The sequence below is a fragment of the Atractosteus spatula genome, chromosome 4, assembly GCF_055471065.1.
Source record: "Atractosteus spatula isolate fAtrSpa1 chromosome 4, fAtrSpa1.hap1, whole genome shotgun sequence".
In the NCBI taxonomy this organism is placed as follows: domain Eukaryota; kingdom Metazoa; phylum Chordata; class Actinopteri; order Semionotiformes; family Lepisosteidae; genus Atractosteus; species Atractosteus spatula.
The window spans coordinates 31927185-31945866 of NC_142709.1; the positions used below are offsets into that span (position 1 = coordinate 31927185).

Genomic DNA, 18682 nt, shown 5'->3' on the forward strand with positions numbered 1-18682 from the left:
GTACAGGAATGTAAGGATGGCTGTTGCTTTTTTTTAAATGGACTTACAGTACATAAAACATTTTTCTGAAAGATGCATCTTAAGAGATTTTGTTTTGTTTACATTTTTTTTAATTTTCTTCCCATGTTTACAGAAACCTAACACCTGTGCTTGAGGTTTATGCTAAAGCAAGTTTCACATATTGGTATCTTTGTAAAATCTGTCATGCAGCTGAAAGCCTTACCTTGTTTATGCAAACTGTTATTCAGATCAACCACAATGAACCACATGAGCTATGGTTTTTGAAAAAAAAAGTGCAGCATACAGTATTTTCAGTGTCTGGGGTTTCAGAATAGCTTATGGGCTGATATTTTTAAGCAGTACAATATTTAAAAAATACCCCCCCCCCCCTCCTAACTCTTCACTCCAGAAAGGAGGATGTCTGACAAAACTGTGGTTACTTTTTTATTACAGTAATGATGAATAATAAATCACTTCATCGTTGCTCAACAAATAAGAAAAGTCATCCACTGTACTTAACTAAAGGAAGCTAGTACTGTACATCTACAGTACCTCTCGTGTAGATAAAAGCTGGTAAAAGGGTGAGATGCTTGGGTAACCTGATCTGTGTGGTATGATGGCTCAGACATCCAGCTGCAGAACCGATCAGAATCAGAAACGCCTTCATTTGTCAAGTTCTTTTCAGGTACAAGGAATTTACTCTGGTGGATTTGGTGCAGCAAAAACATTCTTTATATACCACACATGTCAGGATCGTAATCCCTCCTCTTAAGGGCGGTCCGGCTCTTTCCACATTTTGGCTGATTCCGTGCACCTGTCCTCAATCCTGCCCCACCTTATTTAAGGTGGACGCTCTCGCTACTCCCGGCTCTGCATTGGAAGACAGACGCCCGGAGGCCCGCCTACCACCAAGTTGCCCTACGTCCACAGCTTGAGGGCATAGGCCTCCAATCGGCGTCCTGACCCTGCTGAGTCCGGGGTTCCAAGCGCCTGGCCAAGTGATCCTGCTTTTATTCCCCGTCCCTTCCAGTTTTTAACTGTGTCTTGTTTTCGTCTAGTTTGGATTTCCCGGTTTTGGACTTTTGGACTTCACCCCAGATCCTCCCCCTGGACTCCCTTGGACTTGTTTGCCATGGCCATGCCCCCCGAGCACCAGTTCACTGTCATCATGCCCCGCTGTTTGTCAACCCCTCCTGATCCTCGTCTCTTCCCCATTGTTCTACTCAACTCACTTCCAGATTATACCGTCTGCATAGTTCTACACAACGTTAGGACACAAACACAAGACAATAGGCTTTATTAAGACAGCGCACATTTAATTAGGAATCCTGGCTAAGAAAAAGACAGCCCCAGGAAAGAAGCTGTTCAAATACCGGGTTGTTTAGATTTTAATAGCGTCTCCCTGAGGGAAGTTTATGAAACAGGTTTATGAAACCTGCCTAGGAAGGGGTCATCAGCAATCTTTCCTGTCCGCTTCTTTGTTCTGGAATTTCAGAAATTATTAATAGGTCAGCAATGTTGTTTGAAGGTCACATGATTATAACGGTCCAGTATATGCTGGAAGGGATCCTTCCCAGTTGAGTCACCGGCTGTTTTCCTTTTAGCAGCTTGCTGATGTAAACAGGGCTCTCCCAAGTGATGTGATTGAAGCTGATTTATGGGATCCTTTAAGAAAGGAATAGACAACATTCTTTAAACATTAGACCACAACCCCCCAAGGACTGTTACCTTGAAGTGGTGGAGTGGCTTGTGTGAACCCCCGAGTTATGGCTAGTGATCCTGGAAGCTTCTCACTTAGCAAACACATCTGAGACCTTCAGCATTCGAATAAACAGCTCATCTAATAAAGATCCTCACCCGGATTGTAGATGTCAGGACCCACCCCTGTGCTAGGGGTTTACCTACGAGCGCCTGATGACCAGGCCACCCATGCAGCATTTCAGGGTACAGCACAAAACAGAGACAGCGTTTAGGCCCAGCATCCACAAAGCAAAGAGTGAGGATGAAGAATCCCAACAGAATGTGCACTGGTAAATGCAACTGACTATTGGAACCTGGGGTGTCACTCCTGTGGTGAGAAAGGAATCAGACTTGGTGGAGGAGTCTGGAAGGTGCCAAGGAGATACTTGTCTCACCTTCTTAATTGAAGGTGGTCTGCTCTGGAGTGGGCCTGCGAAGGTTTGAGGGGTAGTCAGTCACAAACCCATGACTGGGTGCTGAGTTTGTCCCTGTGCATGAGAGTGTCTCTGGGTCTCAGAGGGGAAAGACCTGACTTGTTTGTGCCTATATGCGCCCAACATCAGTTCAGAGTATTGGAGGGTTTGGAATTACCAATTCTGTAATTCCACTGGGTGACTTGATCTCTGACATGGAGAAAGATGGAGATAGCTGGAGGGGAATAGAAAGAAGGCCTTCCTAACCTCAAGCAGAGCAGCAAATTGTTATTGAATGTGTGTAATAAACATGAATTATCTTCATAGAACATCATGTTCTTGAACGCAAGGTTATTTGCAACTGTACCTGGAACTGGGGCACCTTTGGCTGAATAATTTTGCCTGGTTGAATGCTTTAGTCTGCTGGAAAGATCTGTAGCATGAAGGAAGTAATTGGTGATGATAGGAGCTGTCACGTCATAGAAGGAGGCCTTTTGAGATAAGCTCATGAGCAGGTTTCTCAATTCAAAAAAAGCTGACTGACAATAGATAGATGGATCAAACTACTAAGAATCAAATGAGCAAATGGGTGGACTGGCTTCCTCTCATTGGTAGCCTTTATGTTCTAGATGGAGTCCTAGAATAGTGAGACCATTAGGAATGACGATGAAGTGTGATATTTAACCCTTCCAAAACCAAACCTGGGCCTAGTTATAATGGCGGATTAAAACAGGTTTTAGAATAATGTAAAAAGAGCAAGAAAATATGCAATGCACTTTATTTCACAGAGGAAAAAAATATATTTATTCCCCGAAACATATGGATGTTCACATTCATGAGTTGGTTTATCTGCCTATTTTTTTCCCTGTTTATCCTCTGTGCGGGGTTCCTGTGTGCATCTGTGTCTTTTCCACCTCCCTATTTGCTTTAGCTTAAGATATTACAAGGAGATCATCAGATGGCTCCTTTAGTAGGCTCTGTAGTCAAATCCAAGCTAATGACCTCCTGTGTATTTACAGGATGGTTATGGTGAACACCATCTGTCTTCTCCCTTCTAGTCCCTCTCCCTTTGGTGTTGCTCTGATCAACCAATCCTGTTGCTGTCCTACAGGGAATTGTGGGATTATTATTTCTTGTACTAATGACAAATCAAGCTGAACTACAATAAGCCTTGTAATAAACTCCCTGGCATCTGAGTAATATATAGGCATTTCTGCCACTTGGCTGATGGAGACTTGGCTCTTAGTTCTGCCAGCATTATGACTGCTTTGGGACCTGACAGTCTCTATTCAATTTCCATTCCATGCTTTTAATATAAAGCAAAAGCATGCCAAGTACCTTCTAGTAGAGTCTTTATTCCCAGTAACCATTTTAATTGTTCTGTTCCCCTGCCCACATAAAAAGGATCACCATAGCAGTACTTGAAAGTCTCAACGGCTTTCAAATTAATTAAATGATTTAACTCATTTTAAGGTATTTATTTTTAATAAATGTCAAGACTACATCTCTACATAACTTAAAACCACCAGAAAATAATATATAATGGGTACTGAAAGTAATAAGACATGGAGGATTTGAATATGAATCCAGCTAGGAGCAAAAACAAAGAAGCCAAAATGATTTAAAAAGATAAGTAAAAGTACTGCAGTGACCTGTTTATCAATCATTCAATTAATCGATCAAATCAAATCAGAATCCACCACAATGGGAAAGCAATAATAAATGCCATGAAATCTGGCATTGTGTATTTTACAGTTCCTGGTCTCCAGTTTTCTGCATCTTATCCGCTTGTTCATGGTATACCCTTCTCACGGATCAGAGAGTAGACCCTCAAATAAACACTCATAACCTCAGACTTCACTCCCCTTTTCATTTCAGAGGGCTGTCCTCATATCTTGAGACATACATGGGTGTAATGTCATACAGAGAAACCTTTTGTGACATTTTGTTTTTTATGGATGGTCTGTAAAAAACATAAAAATAGCTGATTGGTGCGACATTTAAAAAAGGAAGCATATTTCTCCAGACTGTATTTGTTTTGTGAAACAGCTCTAGAATAGTTTTTGACCCCATTTAGTTGCATGTAATGGAGTCACACAGGTCGTCTTTTACAACCCTCAGCACTACAACACAGATATTGTGAGGCCACCTGCTGGAGGGGTTGGTGATGTAGCTGCATAGTTAATTACCTCCACAGGGATGAAGACATTATCTGAATACTGGGGACCTTCACGTTAACTTCTCACATCCACAGCAAAAGGCACTATGTTCTTATAACCTCAAACCTCATCCCTTCTTCGTTTCAGTCTTTATCCTGGTGCCAAAGATACTGATAGGAGAACTGGTGTTCCTCACTACCCCCTAGCAACCCAACCAAAGTAAAACTTAGCAGAGGGCCGATGCTACTGCTGGGCACTATAAGACTATAGTTGGACTGTAAACATGGTATATACAGTAATTAGAGTGTGATATCTTCCCCTGTCTTCTTATATAGCCTACTAAAAATACAAGTTTAAAAAGCTTGTTCTAGATTCAGCATTGTGTATAATCAGTGCAGAACATTTTGATGTCTTTGTTTATAGTCCCCCAAGGTATCGTTTGTTATAATAATTACTATTATCTATAGGTAAGCCTGGAAGTGTTTAAATGTAATTTATCCCGCGAACATTAGTAGGTTCACTCGTTCTCACATATGTTCACATCGGTCTCTCAGGTTACGAAGGTTAAGAACTCAAAGAGAACAAATTGAGTACCAGCTGTTGTCGTCTCAGTACGAATGTTTTTTATCGATGTATATTATTCTTATATACAGAACATCTTCGGCAGAACAGGAGCGACAGTGCTCGGGTCACTATGGTTACAAGTACACAAACCCTTGTCTCGCGATAGTTGTACTACTGGGCCACCTTGGGAAAAACGAGAGTTTGAGTTCAAAGTAAACCGCGTTGACATGAATAGTATGGTTTGTACAGCGTCTTTTTTCTGCAGAGGAAAACGGGTAGGTTCTTTTACATGAATGTTAAAATTGCGGGGATCTAAATTCAGACTAATAAGCGCCGAGCTCTTAAGCCATATGAAATAGCTTGTGTCCTTCGGGAAAGTGCACCGGTTCGGATCTGTGTGTGTGTCCAGCGTCTGTGGGAACTAGGCCCGTGGGTTGTGTAAGAGGTATCGTAGTTTTGCACAGTTTTATTGTGCTTTGACACAGGCAAAGTCTTGTTCAAGACACCATCGGTGATTACATTGTAAGAATGCACTTGTATTATATATCGAGCATTGCATCCAAAGTGTTGAAATGGTATCAGACGAATATACTTGGTTGTACGAAGAGCTATTATGAAAATAAACAAGTGTCTGAACAACTTTACCGTAGGCAGCTATTGCAAGGTGGCATGAAAAAGCGAGCAAGTCTTCCATCTCGGCAAAGGAGCTCATGGTTACTACTGTACGTCTTTTAAGATCCGTGATGCACAATCATTTATAGTTGATAGTATTATTATTGTAGTGGTTAATTTGTTAAAACAGATTAAATATAGCGAATATTTGATTTCGCGTAGCTGTGTTTACTGTGTGGTATCGTGTTGCGACTGGTTGAAATTTACTTTTCAGTTTGAAGGCGGTCTTGGCTTTCTAACGATCTTGAACTGAAATCCAGTCTCACAGATATTCACCGCACTGTATTTTTCCTCTGTTGTGTAAATGCTTTTACCATTTATAGTCCCTTTTAGGGTTAGCAACTGTAAACTCGCGCGTATCCGTTGCTTTCTTGTTTTGTTAACTTATTTTAGTAACATAGTAACTTAATTTAAGAGAGCTCGCTGGGCTGCTGCCTGCGTGGGCGCCGCCCTTACCCCCGCACTATCAAACTATTAAACTCTCAGCCTCTCTCACCTACGATCTGAACCTCACAGTGCCTTCTTTCTTACCAAAAACTCAAACACATATTGAAATCTACCTCTACCTCGCATGTCAAAAAGCTCACTCCCCATAATTTCTATCCTTTTATTTCATTCTGTTGATGCATGTTTTTGCACATCTGATGTTGTTTTGGACATTACCTGTTACCTTTTGTTGTTTTGCACACTGCCTGTTGTCTCTGTCTTTCTTTTATTATACAATTGTATTGTTGTTTTTCTGTACTACTTATCGTCTGAGAGCTAGCTAAATACCATTTCGTTATATTATATACCTGTATATGAGAATAATTAATAGGTTTATTCCATGCTGAAAAAAAGAAGAAAGAGAACACAACGTTTCGGCCGTGGAGCCTTCTTCAGGTGTGGAATAATGAGAATAATGTCTATAAACTTGAACTAATTTAACAGGCGAGCCTGTTTTCAATATCTTATCAGTGAGTAGTAATAAATAAGGTTTGTTAATTTGGTTGTTATACCTTCGTTTCAGCAACATTAACTATTGACTTCCTTAACATTAGCTATACAGAGACCATGTCCCGGGAGTTTAAAATGTATTTAATTCTCTACAGCCCTTAATATTGATGTAAGCAATTTATAAATGGCATGTCTCATTTAATCTCCAGGTAAAACGGTTGTTACCGATTTTGATAATGTAAAGAAATATTTTTCTAAATCATTTTTACACTTTATTTTTAATAGCATTAAGGTAGATGTTGTCGTGTTAGGTCAACGTACAGCTCAGTAGTGAGGCAGAGGTTTATCATTGAAATAGTCTTGCATAGTATCGTATTTGCGCAACCATCTGTATCGGTCTAGGTGCTGTGTTAGGGGGCTGCAGTGTTTGTCTCCGCTCTGTTTTGTGTATTGTGTTTTCCATTGCCTTTGTCTTTAAGTAAAAGAAGGCTCATCTATTTTGCGAGGTTTCCTTGACTTATATCGTTGGGGCTGGTCAATCTTATCACGTTCCATTGTGTTGGAAATCTTTGCTCTAACTAATCCTTAATTATCAAAGTGAACTTTGGCACATGGCTTAATCACCGATTGGGATCAATCCGTTTGTTCACAATTTATTGGGTATTTAAATTCCTGTAATGGGATAGAATGCAAGTACCAAGTTTGAATATATTGCTTTGCCGTTTGTCTAATGCATCCCTAAAATGTAGGAATTTGAGAATATCAGGAGTGCTTTCATCTCTGTTTTGTGCATGTCAGTGCTCAGTTAGTATATAGCTTCTGCAGCTATACCTCGGAGATTAAGGTGAATGCCAGGTAGGTTTGTTTGTTGTAGTTTTAACAGCAGAAAGGTTCGAATATCTGCCGTGAGTTGCTTTCTGAGGTAAGAGGCCTGACAACAACATTTCACTGCATCCTGTTTCTCAATTTACAGTCCAGTGGCTTCAGAGCATCTGAGTTATGTACACAAACTGGAGATACAGTCCAGTTTGAAGAGCAGCTAAAGAATGCAGCAGAAAACCATGAAGCACATGCAGAAGCCAGAAGTGAGAACTCAGAGCTGTTATGTGTATTCTGACTGCCTTATTTACAAACATTGATTCCAGTTAAGTGTTTGCAGGTACCCATGTTTGGGAGCTGTTAGTATGGTATATCAGAATGGCACAAACGTAGTTGCAGGTAATGGTGGTTTTTGAATGGCAAGGTGAAGGTGAAGCATTGGAACAGGTTAGCTGAGTAACGAGAAGTGACTGAAGGAAAGCAGTAGGCCGGAGCACGCACAAGAATTGGCACGGTTAGGAAGTAAACTGTGAAACTGGTCTGTCACACAGTGGGAGGACAGAGGGGAAAAAGACAAACGTCCGAGGGGGGGACAGCATAAACCAGCTAATTAAAGGATCAGGTTTCTGGTGAATAGTCAAGGATAGGAGATTCTTTGTGGATGAATCTTGGGGTGGGAAACCCATCAGTGAATAGGTGAAGTCCCATAGTGCTGATGGTGATAAAACTGCAAGTAAATGAATCGGTCCAGAGCAGTGCTCTCCAAAATGTTAACCCAGTAGGCCCAGTCGTGAGTGTTTTCCACTAGGAAGCTAAATATGAAGCCAGAAATGGCCCTATATATGAGTTATCCCCTGAGGTTACTTTTGATTTATAAAAAAACAGAAAACAGATTTATTTTTTCATGGAGAAATGTTTTAGATATTGCTTTTTAAGGTACATCATCTCAAGGCACTGTGAAACTGTCAGACGAAACAGTTATGCACATAATTATACGCTAAATTAATTAAAAGCTAGACGATAACAGTGGGTTTTAAGACGGGATTTAAAAGTAGTGACTTTGCTAGATCTGTTATGGGCTGGGAAATCCTTACACAGTCTTGCAGCAACAAAGCAGAACGCACATTCTCCTGTTTTTCTTCTCCTGGGGTAGTGAAAAAGGACCATAGTCTGAAGAGTGCAAATGTCATGTACATGGGAAATAACAGTTCAATGATGTAGTCTGCAGCAACAGCGTTGTTCAAGTACTTAATGATGAACAGTGGTATTTTGAATTTTATTCTGACATCCACAGCAAAGAACTCTAGAATGGATGATACATGCACTGGTACTTTATATTTCGTTAAGGTGTTGGAAGCTGAGTTCTGAGCTTGTAGCAATTTGAGAGTTGATACACAATTAGTGATGCAATACTCACTAAAGCAGTCAATACAGTAATCAAGCCAGGAATAGACAAAAGTATACTTTTTCTTTCCTGCCTCAGATGGGAGAAATGTGTATGAGTGACATTCGGAAGGTAAAAAAAGACACCTTCTCAAGATGACAAGCACAAATTCAGTTGAACTGCGTTTTTCCTAAGGTTATGTTATACTCATAGAGCATGCACAAATTATGATTCTTCTGGAATAGCAATTTTTACAAGTTTCTTCAAAGACTGTAAGTCATTAAAGCATCCTGCACACTTTTTGATATCACATAATCAAGAACAGTATTTTCTCATTTTGGAAGGTTTTTTATGCCCCTATATTTCCAACAGTTCACGCTTGTGAAGAAGGGATAAATTAGTCAAGTTAAGTCTGAATTAGATCAATTTAACACTTATGCCAGTGAGTATCTGCTTCTAATGTCAGGACACATAGAAAAAATGCTGTTTTCTGAACTCTGAGGAACTGTGTTGTGAACCTGGTGTTGCACATTTTCCATAGTCTCCATAGAATGAGCTCTTAATTCCACATTCAAAAATTTATGATACTTGTGTGGTTAGAAACATCACCGGTATGCCACAGTATTCTGTTTGTTGATGCTCTCATCTTTTCCAACAGGTTAGCTGAAGTGGATTTTAGATTTCCAGTGGTCCTGTGGAAGCGTCGAATGTTCCTTTCTTCAGAGAGTTGATCCGAAACCAAGGGGGGTCACGATGCCAGCAGCGCCAGTTCTTCAGCCGGTTCTGAAAATGAAAGTGGACGAGCTCTTCTTGAACTGGTTGAGTGAAACGACCACGCAGCTAATGCTGAAGGATTACCTCAGGCGAATAAAGAATGGAGAGCGGATAGAAACTGGCGCGGGAGATGGCAAACACAACAGAAGCTTAGTCTGCAGTGCCAATAAGAATAACGTTGTCTCTAAAAAGAACATGGCGGAGAAAGCGGTATCGCCATTAAGTACTCCTTCGAGCCCCCCTTCAGCCCCCTCTACCGCACTGCCTTCTGGGAGCTGTGGAAGCCCTCGTGTTGGGCCTAATGGTAGACCAGTGAGAAGGTCCATTGGCACTAAACTGGTAAGTTGTTTTCCAGTTTGCTTCTTTGCTTTTATGTTGGCTAATTTTAGATGAAATATATTATTCCTTAGAGTGAAGACTGCAGCCTCACATTTGACTCCATTTGGATTTATTTTTTGCCTGTTCTTGATAGGTGAGGGTGGTCCTGACAGCAGGGGGATGTTGAAGGCTTCTAGGTGTGAATAAGTGGGCCCTCACCCCTATATTTGTGTCCTAATAGGATGTCAGGAAGTACTTTTCCCTCTTTCAGCCTCAGTGATTGTGTCATTAACGTAAAGCAGGGAAGCCAAAATGTTTTCTGGCCCTCAGTCCTGCCAGCCCAGATCCTGTACCCGCAGGATGCTTGCTGCAGTTCCGCTCAGTGTGTGTGTCCTCTGCCAGAGCTGCCCTGCAGCGTTCCCCGAATTCCTGTGCCAGGGCTGTGTGCAATCAAGACTACACTAAGCAATATGCTGTGTGAGCAAGCAGAGAGGTTTAGGAATTAACACAGTTTCGTTTGAGGTTTTGGGCCAGTTTCACAGTCTATTTTAAAAAAGCTTGTTTAAAATACTCCTTTTTCATAATAAGTATTGCTGTATAATCTATTGGCATACCTGTCCTGCAAACACAATGATTCAACACTTCCGGCACTAACCTAGTAGTCCTTTAGTATGTAAAAAAGGTCAGCTGTCAGCTGCTCAAAATAACCATTTTATTGAACTTTATTGAATGCCTGTTTTTCCATTAGAATTTTCTACAGCTGGATGGCATATCGTAGCACCCAATACATTAACTTTCATTAGAATAACATGTTTATGCTTCTATTCCATGTATTAATGTATAGATTTGAAGAAAGACTTTACAGTACATTTGTCACTTTTTTGCCAGATTCACTAGCCAGCTTTTGATTTCTAAATTTCTAAGTTTCCCTTTTACTCTTTAATTTTTTACTTTTGCGTTCTACATGATTTTTTAATACTCTCATTTTTCTGTACAGTTGAAACGTACAGAATTTGAATGTCACCAGCTATATCCTCAGTGTTGGTGAAAATGTTGAATTAATGAGAAAGTAGACCTTTCGGTCTACATATGTTATGTTACAGGGCTCACTGTTTCACTGGGAGCAAAGTAGAATACAGAAGTGTGCTCGTTGGTTCATTTCAATACTCTTGAAATCAACGGGGTGGAGCGGTGGTTCTGTGGCTAAGGATCTGCGCCTGTGGCTGGAAGGTTGCCGGTTCAAATCCCGCAGCCGGCAGAGGAATCCTACTCCGTTGGGCCCCTGAGCAAGGCCCTTCACCCCAGCTGCTCCAGGGGCGCTGTACAATGGCTGACCCTGCGCTCTGACCCCAGGCTCTCTCCCTATCTGTGTGTCTGTGTGTCTCATGGAGAGCAAGCTGGGGTATGCGAAAAGATCATTCCTAATGCAAGAAATTGTATAGGGTTAACAAAGTTATGTTATGTTAACGGCATGAAGCAATTGCAGTATCAGGCATGGAAGCAGCTGATGGTACACTTCACACGAGCAGTAACGCATCAACATCCAGGCAGCTGGACATCTTCTAGCCTTTCAAAACCTTCTGTCCAGGCCAGGGTCAGAGTTCATGGGTGTTGGTGCCGATTTGTCTTACTCAGCACTTCATTATAGCTTTGGGCTCCACCAGGAAGGACTTGGGTGAAACAGCAAATCAGTGGAGTTAAAAACATGCATTTCACGTGAGACTGTTTTGCGCAGATTGTACAGATGTTACAGACTGAAGGTCATGTCTTAATGAGGACGCAAGTTGAATCTATATGGAAGTGTAAACCCGAGAACAGGTGGCACGTCTTTCCCCATGGGGTTGTGGGCGTGTGGAACCAACTATCCAGCCGTGTTGTTCAAGAATCCTAACTTTTTTCAAGAAATAGGCTGGATGAGATTCCTTAATCAGTTACCTACTAATTACCAAATGGGGATTACCAAATTCGTTTCTAACCACGTAATTACCTTAGAGACTGAATACAACAGTGACAGATATCCCATGTCATTGTTCCACAGTAAGGCTTTTCTCACTTATAGAACTGCTGAAATGTCAGGTCGGATATATATATATACAGTGCAGTGAAGTGTGTGTTCTCATCGATCTCATGTTTCTCCTGTTGCTCTTTCAAGCCACAAGAGGTTGCTGAACAGCTGCTCTCCTTGAGTCAGGGTAGGAAAAGTGTGTAGGGTTAGATGAAAATGTGTGCTTTCTGGTAGTGATGACATAGCTCTGTTTTGTGCAGTAGTTTGTTGTAAACTGCCTTTAGCACTTGAAACTAGAAATTGAAACTAATGTATTTATTGTACCTGAATGCTGATTGACAACTACTGTTATATCATATTAAGAGTTTAGTTTTATGGAGGTAATGTTATATTATTTTTTCCACTAACACTTTTCCTGTTTTAAACAAACCATGTTCATGGTGGGAGATTTATAACGCTAACAAAAAAACAGACAAAAGTAAATTCCAGATTGTTTTTCTAACGTTTTTGTCATTTTTTCCATTGGAGAGGAGGGGCCTGCCTACCTCATTTTCAGAGAGCACATGGATTTAAATTCTGGACATGTGATCTGCTTTTAGCGCACCATGTAGGTCTTGACTGCTGCGAGTGCTTACATTTTGTAGGAGGGTATCCTTGAACACATTTGACAGCTGTAGTCCATGTTGAAAAAAAAAATAAATCCTTTAAGAACAAAATGCCATGTCTATTCCTCCAGCATAATAGTTTTTTAACCCCTTATATGGCTTGATCACAAAATCATTGCAGTCGGTAGTTCAGGCTTAACTCATTACCCAAAAAGAAATGACACCGTTGAGTAATCTGCTACTAGTTTGGGCTGATTCAGCTGATTGGTTCCTTTCTAGGTTGAGGCAAACCAGGCATTTCCCACTGTAGCCCTTTGAAATGTGTTGACAGTGAGCGATAGTCACAGCTGCGTCCACAAGTGCTCCATAGCTGTAACATGTTGACATGTCAGACATGGCAGGGTAGTGTCGTGGAGCCCTCGCTGCTACAGCTCAAAACTAACATCACTTTTATGTGGTTTCCGCTCTTCCAGAAAACAGCTCACACTCCTGTCGTTGAGGGTATCCAACTGTTTCGATGGGGTTTTTTTTTTTGTGGTGCGCTCGGTTTTCAATAGCTCCTGTTAATGCTCGCAGAAAATGAGACATTGGTGGCGTTCACCTTTATATAAGGGGTTTTGAATACATTTATATATTAAATCGGCTACAATATTTTTCTTCCTCTTTGGTGAGAATGATGCAATAGTTTTGTATAGTATATAATCAGTGTAGCTAGTATACTGACAACGACTACTTGAACTTGTCCACATTCAAAAACTGTGCACTTCTGACATGTAAACCAGTCATTGATGGGTTTTCTTTTGTAGAAGCATAACAGTTTTTTTTTTTACTGAAGCCCATTAGAAATCTCAAGACAATTTCAAGAATTGTCTAATGATGATTGAATTATCACTGTCAGGGTCCTCCGGAGGTCATGTGTGTTTTTAGCTTAAAAGGAAAATCTTCTGAAAATAGCAGTTAATTGCTTTTCCCTGTGAATGTCAGCAGTAGTGGAATGACATGGATAACAAATATAAATTGTTCCTCTAAGAGCACGGCAATATTACTATATTTGAAATTCCCTCACAAAGGTGAGTTTAAGTTCCAGAACAAATTTATTTATTACACAGAAGAGAACTTTTTAAAATACCGGATGTATTTAAATAGTGCATTGCAATTCAAGGCTTAGTCTGTAAGAGAAGGTACAGATAATTCCAAGACTGGAGTGTGTTCCAATTTTTCAATTCCATTTTCATTTGCTTTTTCCCATCCACAGAAGTGGAATTAACCCACACCCTGAATGTTTCCACTCCAGAAAAGATTACGCCTTCTCAGGTTGGACAGGAGCATTTGAGGCTATGTTCTCCCAAAGTAATTATCACAACCAGTACTCTGATATCTTGTGAACTATAACTATAGTTTAGATTTTTCATTCCACTGTTTTTACCAGTAATACTGTAACTGTAATACTAAAAATACACTACCATAAGTGGAACGGTGTGGATATATTAATAGCAAAACACCTGTATACTGTGCCTATAGTTTCAAGTCATTAGTAGACTTTCATGACTGTCTTCTGCATGTTAAAACATCAAATGAGCCAGAGTTGATAAGAATAGGTGTAGAAATAGATAGAATAGAATAGGTTTTTGTGTGAAGCAGGAAACGCTGTTTTGGGCCCACTTGTCCACATTGCCTCACTGTGAAATTACACACTTTGTCAGGTGGCTAGTTGATGCAGTTGGGTGCTAAACCCAGGTCCTTGCTTACACTGGCTGAAACTCCTAGGTGTTCGTGTGCAAGCAGCAGGACACCGGGCAAGAGGACATGGCCATTAAAGAAGCAAAGGTTGATGCCTCAGTCATGCTGCAGGCAGTGCAGTAAGGAGGGAATACATGTGGTATATGAAACCCAGGACCGTTTACTGTGCTCAGTGTTTAATCAGTCTGGATATTTGTTAACGTGATGTGTGAGTGCATCCCACTCTGTACTCCAGGGTTTTGGGGGGCATGTCTCTTAATCAAATTCCTTGTTGATGCATGTTAGTCATTTATTCCCTTATTCATGCATTCCCTTTTTAATTGTATATTGTTAGCATGCTCAAAGGGGTTGGGCAGCCAGTTGACCTTGGACCCCTGGAGGGTCCTCCCCTTCATTGTCTTCTGGTCTTTTCTGTTCTGTATTCACAACATGTATGGTCACTTGCTTTGTTAAGTGCCTTGGGGCAACCTTGTTGTGAAAGGCGCTATATAAAAATACATTGAATTGAATTTAAATATTCATTGTGTACCCTAAGAATAACACATGTTTCTCAAAGTAGACCTTGCATACCATGTCTGAGGAGTATTTTTGGATCATTGAATCCACTGTTCAAGAAAGAAAAATGTTTTACCCCAGGTGTAATTACTCTGCACTGTTTTAGCATAATTAGGAATCTTTACATCCATCTGTGGCTTCAGAACAGTGAATCAATATAATGAATCAGCAAAAGTTTTCTGTTTCCCCTGTTTTTGTTTTCATGTAGTGGCAGACCTACTGTATCGGTTTAGATTCCAGTCTTTACTCTGTACATATACTGAATCCATTTTAATGGGAGACGCTGCTTGAAATGTAAATAACTATTTCAATTCAGTCAGTGTCCACGAAGCAATTGTTTTTTTTAATTGAAATATCAGAATGTTTTTTGTCAAGAGTATCTATTTTCCATTATTAAGTATTATAAATAAGATGACATTACTGAAATACTCTCTAAGCATCTATTTGTTATGGCATTACGATTTAATGCAATACTTATTTTTTTAAAGGAAATGCATCTGAAGATTTGTCCTTCTTGTAAATGAGTCTAAGAGACTTTCATTAAATTACATAAGATTAAAATACATTGCTTCTGCTCAGTACATCAACTTAAATGGTTTATTTAAATGACAGTTGATCAAGACTGCTGGCAGTATGAGACAGACATGTTGTGCTTTGACTGTCCCAGTAGCAGAACTGAAGACCAGGTTCTGAATCCTATTCTCTAGGAATAATGTTTCTGTGGAATATGTATACAGTACATTTTATGGGTTAACAGTATGGGATTAACTTGAAAGCGTGTGCAGTTCTCTCATTTCCATCCTGAAGTTTCAGATCTGAGATTTTCCACTCTGTGGGTTGGTAAATGTAAACTGTGGTGTTTCTTAGTTCTTTTTTTAAAATGTGGTCAATGTAGGTGTGTACAGCATGAAAGACATAGCATAGGTCTGCAGGAGCACGTACAGAATTGTGGCATACCTGAATGCCTGAACAGCCTTCTTTGCTGACTCCAAATACATAAATATGGCAAGAGTTTTTTGTAGTACTTTGACTTTTTTTTAAATTTTTGATTGAGGTGGTTTTCAGTGCGGAAAGCTAAGCGAGCCAAAAGACGCGGGGAAGCTTTTCCTTTTAGCCGTTCTCAGACACTTTACAGTAAATGAAAAACATGTTAAGTTTTCTTGAGTGATGTAAGCAGCATGTGCCCACAATGTCACTGAGTATTAAAGTAATTCTCATCCTACATAAGTAATGCTCTATTTTAAGAAAGCCAAAGAAATTCCAGAATACAAATGCATTCTTCAAAGGATTAGTTAAAAATTCAATTAACGTCATGCTGATGCAGCTTGGGACAGCTGGTCTAACTTTGACACAAGACACCGATAAAGATAGCCTTCATTCTCTTGTACTGACATTAGCTAGCAAAATGGAGTCAGTGCTCTACTGTAAATGCCAAGAAGGCTTGTCTATGCCCTTGCTTATTGAACATTTCTGAACTATTTCTGCATTATGTGTTACTAATCTTTAGTGCGATGGCAGAAGATAACTTGTGATCCTTTGTATAATCTATTTTAACAGATGGGAACCAATTTGAAATATTCTGTCTGGGGAAAAACAAATCTCTTCAGTTTCAGTGCACCATGAAGATCTGGTAAATAAGCTGATGTTTCCATACCAGACAAAGAAAAGTTGCAATTAAGAAGAGTATCTTTCTTGGTCTGTGCTGGTCGTTCTTAAAGAATCTCACGGAACTGATTCCAGCCTCATGTCTAGGAAGCCAGTGGCAGGCACCTGCGACTAAAAAAGCATGATTCATTTTCTGTTCTAAACTTAATTTTCATTTGTCTCCATCTTTGTGTTTCTGCTGATTTCTAAGTCCCCCAAGTTAGCTTGGGTGGTGCCTTTCAGCATTTTGAATACCTGAATCCTGGTCACAAGTCATGGTCCTGTTTCAGGTTAGAAGATTAATTCCCTTAGCATTTTGAAAGCCTCGGACAAAGGATTGGTCTGGTTGCTCTCTATTGTCATGCCTCTAGTACAATACTCTTTATGCAGCATGGTGACAAAATGGGCCACTATTCTTAGTGAGATCCAAGTAATGCATTGTCTAATTTTAACAATTACTTCTCTTGATTAACTTCTGGAATCTTAACAATATAACCTAGCACTGTGTTGACCTTATTTACTGCTTCCCTGCATCTTAAAAGCTGAGTCTACATACACTCCCATATCTTTCTCACGCATTGCGTCTTATTCAGTACTACCCATTTGAAATGTACTTTCTCGCTTCCTGCATACAGTCTAATAAATGTATCCACATTAACTTTTTCAAGAGTCTGTCTTTTCCGGATTTTGATATATGTTCTCTTAGACTAAACCAGGGATGCAGAACTCCACGTCCTAGAGGGCTACAGTGTTTATGGGATGCGTTTCCATCCCACTTCTGTTAATGAACTAATTTAGCCGATCGTTAGCTTAATTGGACCATTTTAACACTTTTCAGCAGTGTTCAGCTGTGACTTAAAGAGGCCTGGAAGAACTCCTGATTGCTGTCCCTCAAGGACAAGACTTGTGCAGAACCTGTGGACTAAGTATAAACTAGAAGACAAATCACACCTGCACTTGATCATGAAATAGGTGATCAAAATCTTTTCTTAAACAATTAGGAGTTGGAGAATTAGACAGATACTGACAAGAGAAAGTTTTATTAAGCTCAAGAAAAATGATAAAAACAATTATCTTAGAGCCCGTCACCAAAAATGGATCCCAAATCCAATCAGAGATGGCCCTAAATCTTTTTAAGGTTAGGTAGGACTGTTTTCATGAGCTAAATACACCACAGTTGAACTTAGAGTCTAAACCGAGCCTTAAAAGACGACTGTCCTTGGAGACAATTTTGAACACGAATGCATATAAAAAAAGAGGAACAAACCCTGCCTGGTAAATGTATAAAGGAAAGTTAAAAAGTTCCAGAAATCTACAATGACATCTCCTTTTCCTGAATTCCTGAATTTTAAGTCCCTTCTGTGCCCAGTACCTGTTAGGTTTTTGTTTTGTATGAAAGGGATACTTTGGTGAGGATGGAATGTAGGCTGTAACTCACTCTCTCCTATCATATCTCATCTCTTGCTACCTGATTTTCTTTTTCGTCTGCCTCCGTAGGATAACGGTTGTACTATAGGTTAGGAGCCTTGAAGGTCACATTGTCAAGAAAATCTCTAAGCCCTATTTGTGTTATAGAGATACAAATGGATCTAACACACTGCTTATTCCCCTACTGATATTTTACTAGTGTAATACTGAAACTAAAGCCAAGACATTATGGCTCCCACACCTGTTTCAGTTTCTCTTTTGACTCTTTTGATAACTTTTCTTGGCTTGCTTTTACTGCTGTGTGTTCTTTGCTTTGCATTTTCACTCTTTTTATGTTCTCTATAACTTATTTTCTGTCTCTTTTTCTTTTGTGATCTATTAAATCATTTAGGCCAGTATTTACTAGATCATAATTTGTTAACATTTGGTATGAATTCTTCCTGTGCCTGTAGGTTTCTGATGCATAAGCATGTGTTCAATACTGATTTACTAATTTAAACCACCTGTTTTCTTAAGCACTGTCTGGTTCAGTTAGTCTCACAAAAACTGAGACTGTATGCTTTTACACTCTCCTCATCTATTTTTGAAACCATATGAACTTTTATCCCATCTTAACATTTTCTTCCATTTATTTCAGAATATATTATAATTATAATTTTATTGCATTGTCCAATTTATTCCAAAACAGATGTGTCTTGGTCATCAGACATGAAGACCATAACCCGTCATTCCTAATTAATATTTAAAAAGTTTTTTAAATACATCTCAATCTATCAGTATGGTTTGTAATATTGCATTTTTTAATTCATTTTAATAAGTGCTTTAACAAAAAGCTCATAGCACAAATAACATTGGTGCATTCAATATGGTATATTAAATTTGAATGAGGGAGCTTTTTCATGAAACATTTTGCTTGAAAAACTGTC

At 39.7% G+C, this 18682-nt stretch overlaps 1 protein-coding gene across 1 annotated transcript in view; it reads left to right on the forward strand.

Annotated features, from left to right (window-relative positions):
• Window positions 1-5071: 5071 nt before the first annotated feature.
• Window positions 5072-18682, forward strand: part of ppp2r3b (protein phosphatase 2, regulatory subunit B'', beta) — a 37773-nt gene continuing 24162 nt past the window's right edge. The window contains exons 1-2 of the mRNA XM_088912871.1: window positions 5072-5151; window positions 9346-9800. Coding sequence (XP_088768997.1) covers window positions 9441-9800 — 360 coding nt within the window. The 5' untranslated portion in view covers window positions 5072-5151; window positions 9346-9440. The remainder of the gene's footprint in view (window positions 5152-9345; window positions 9801-18682) is intronic.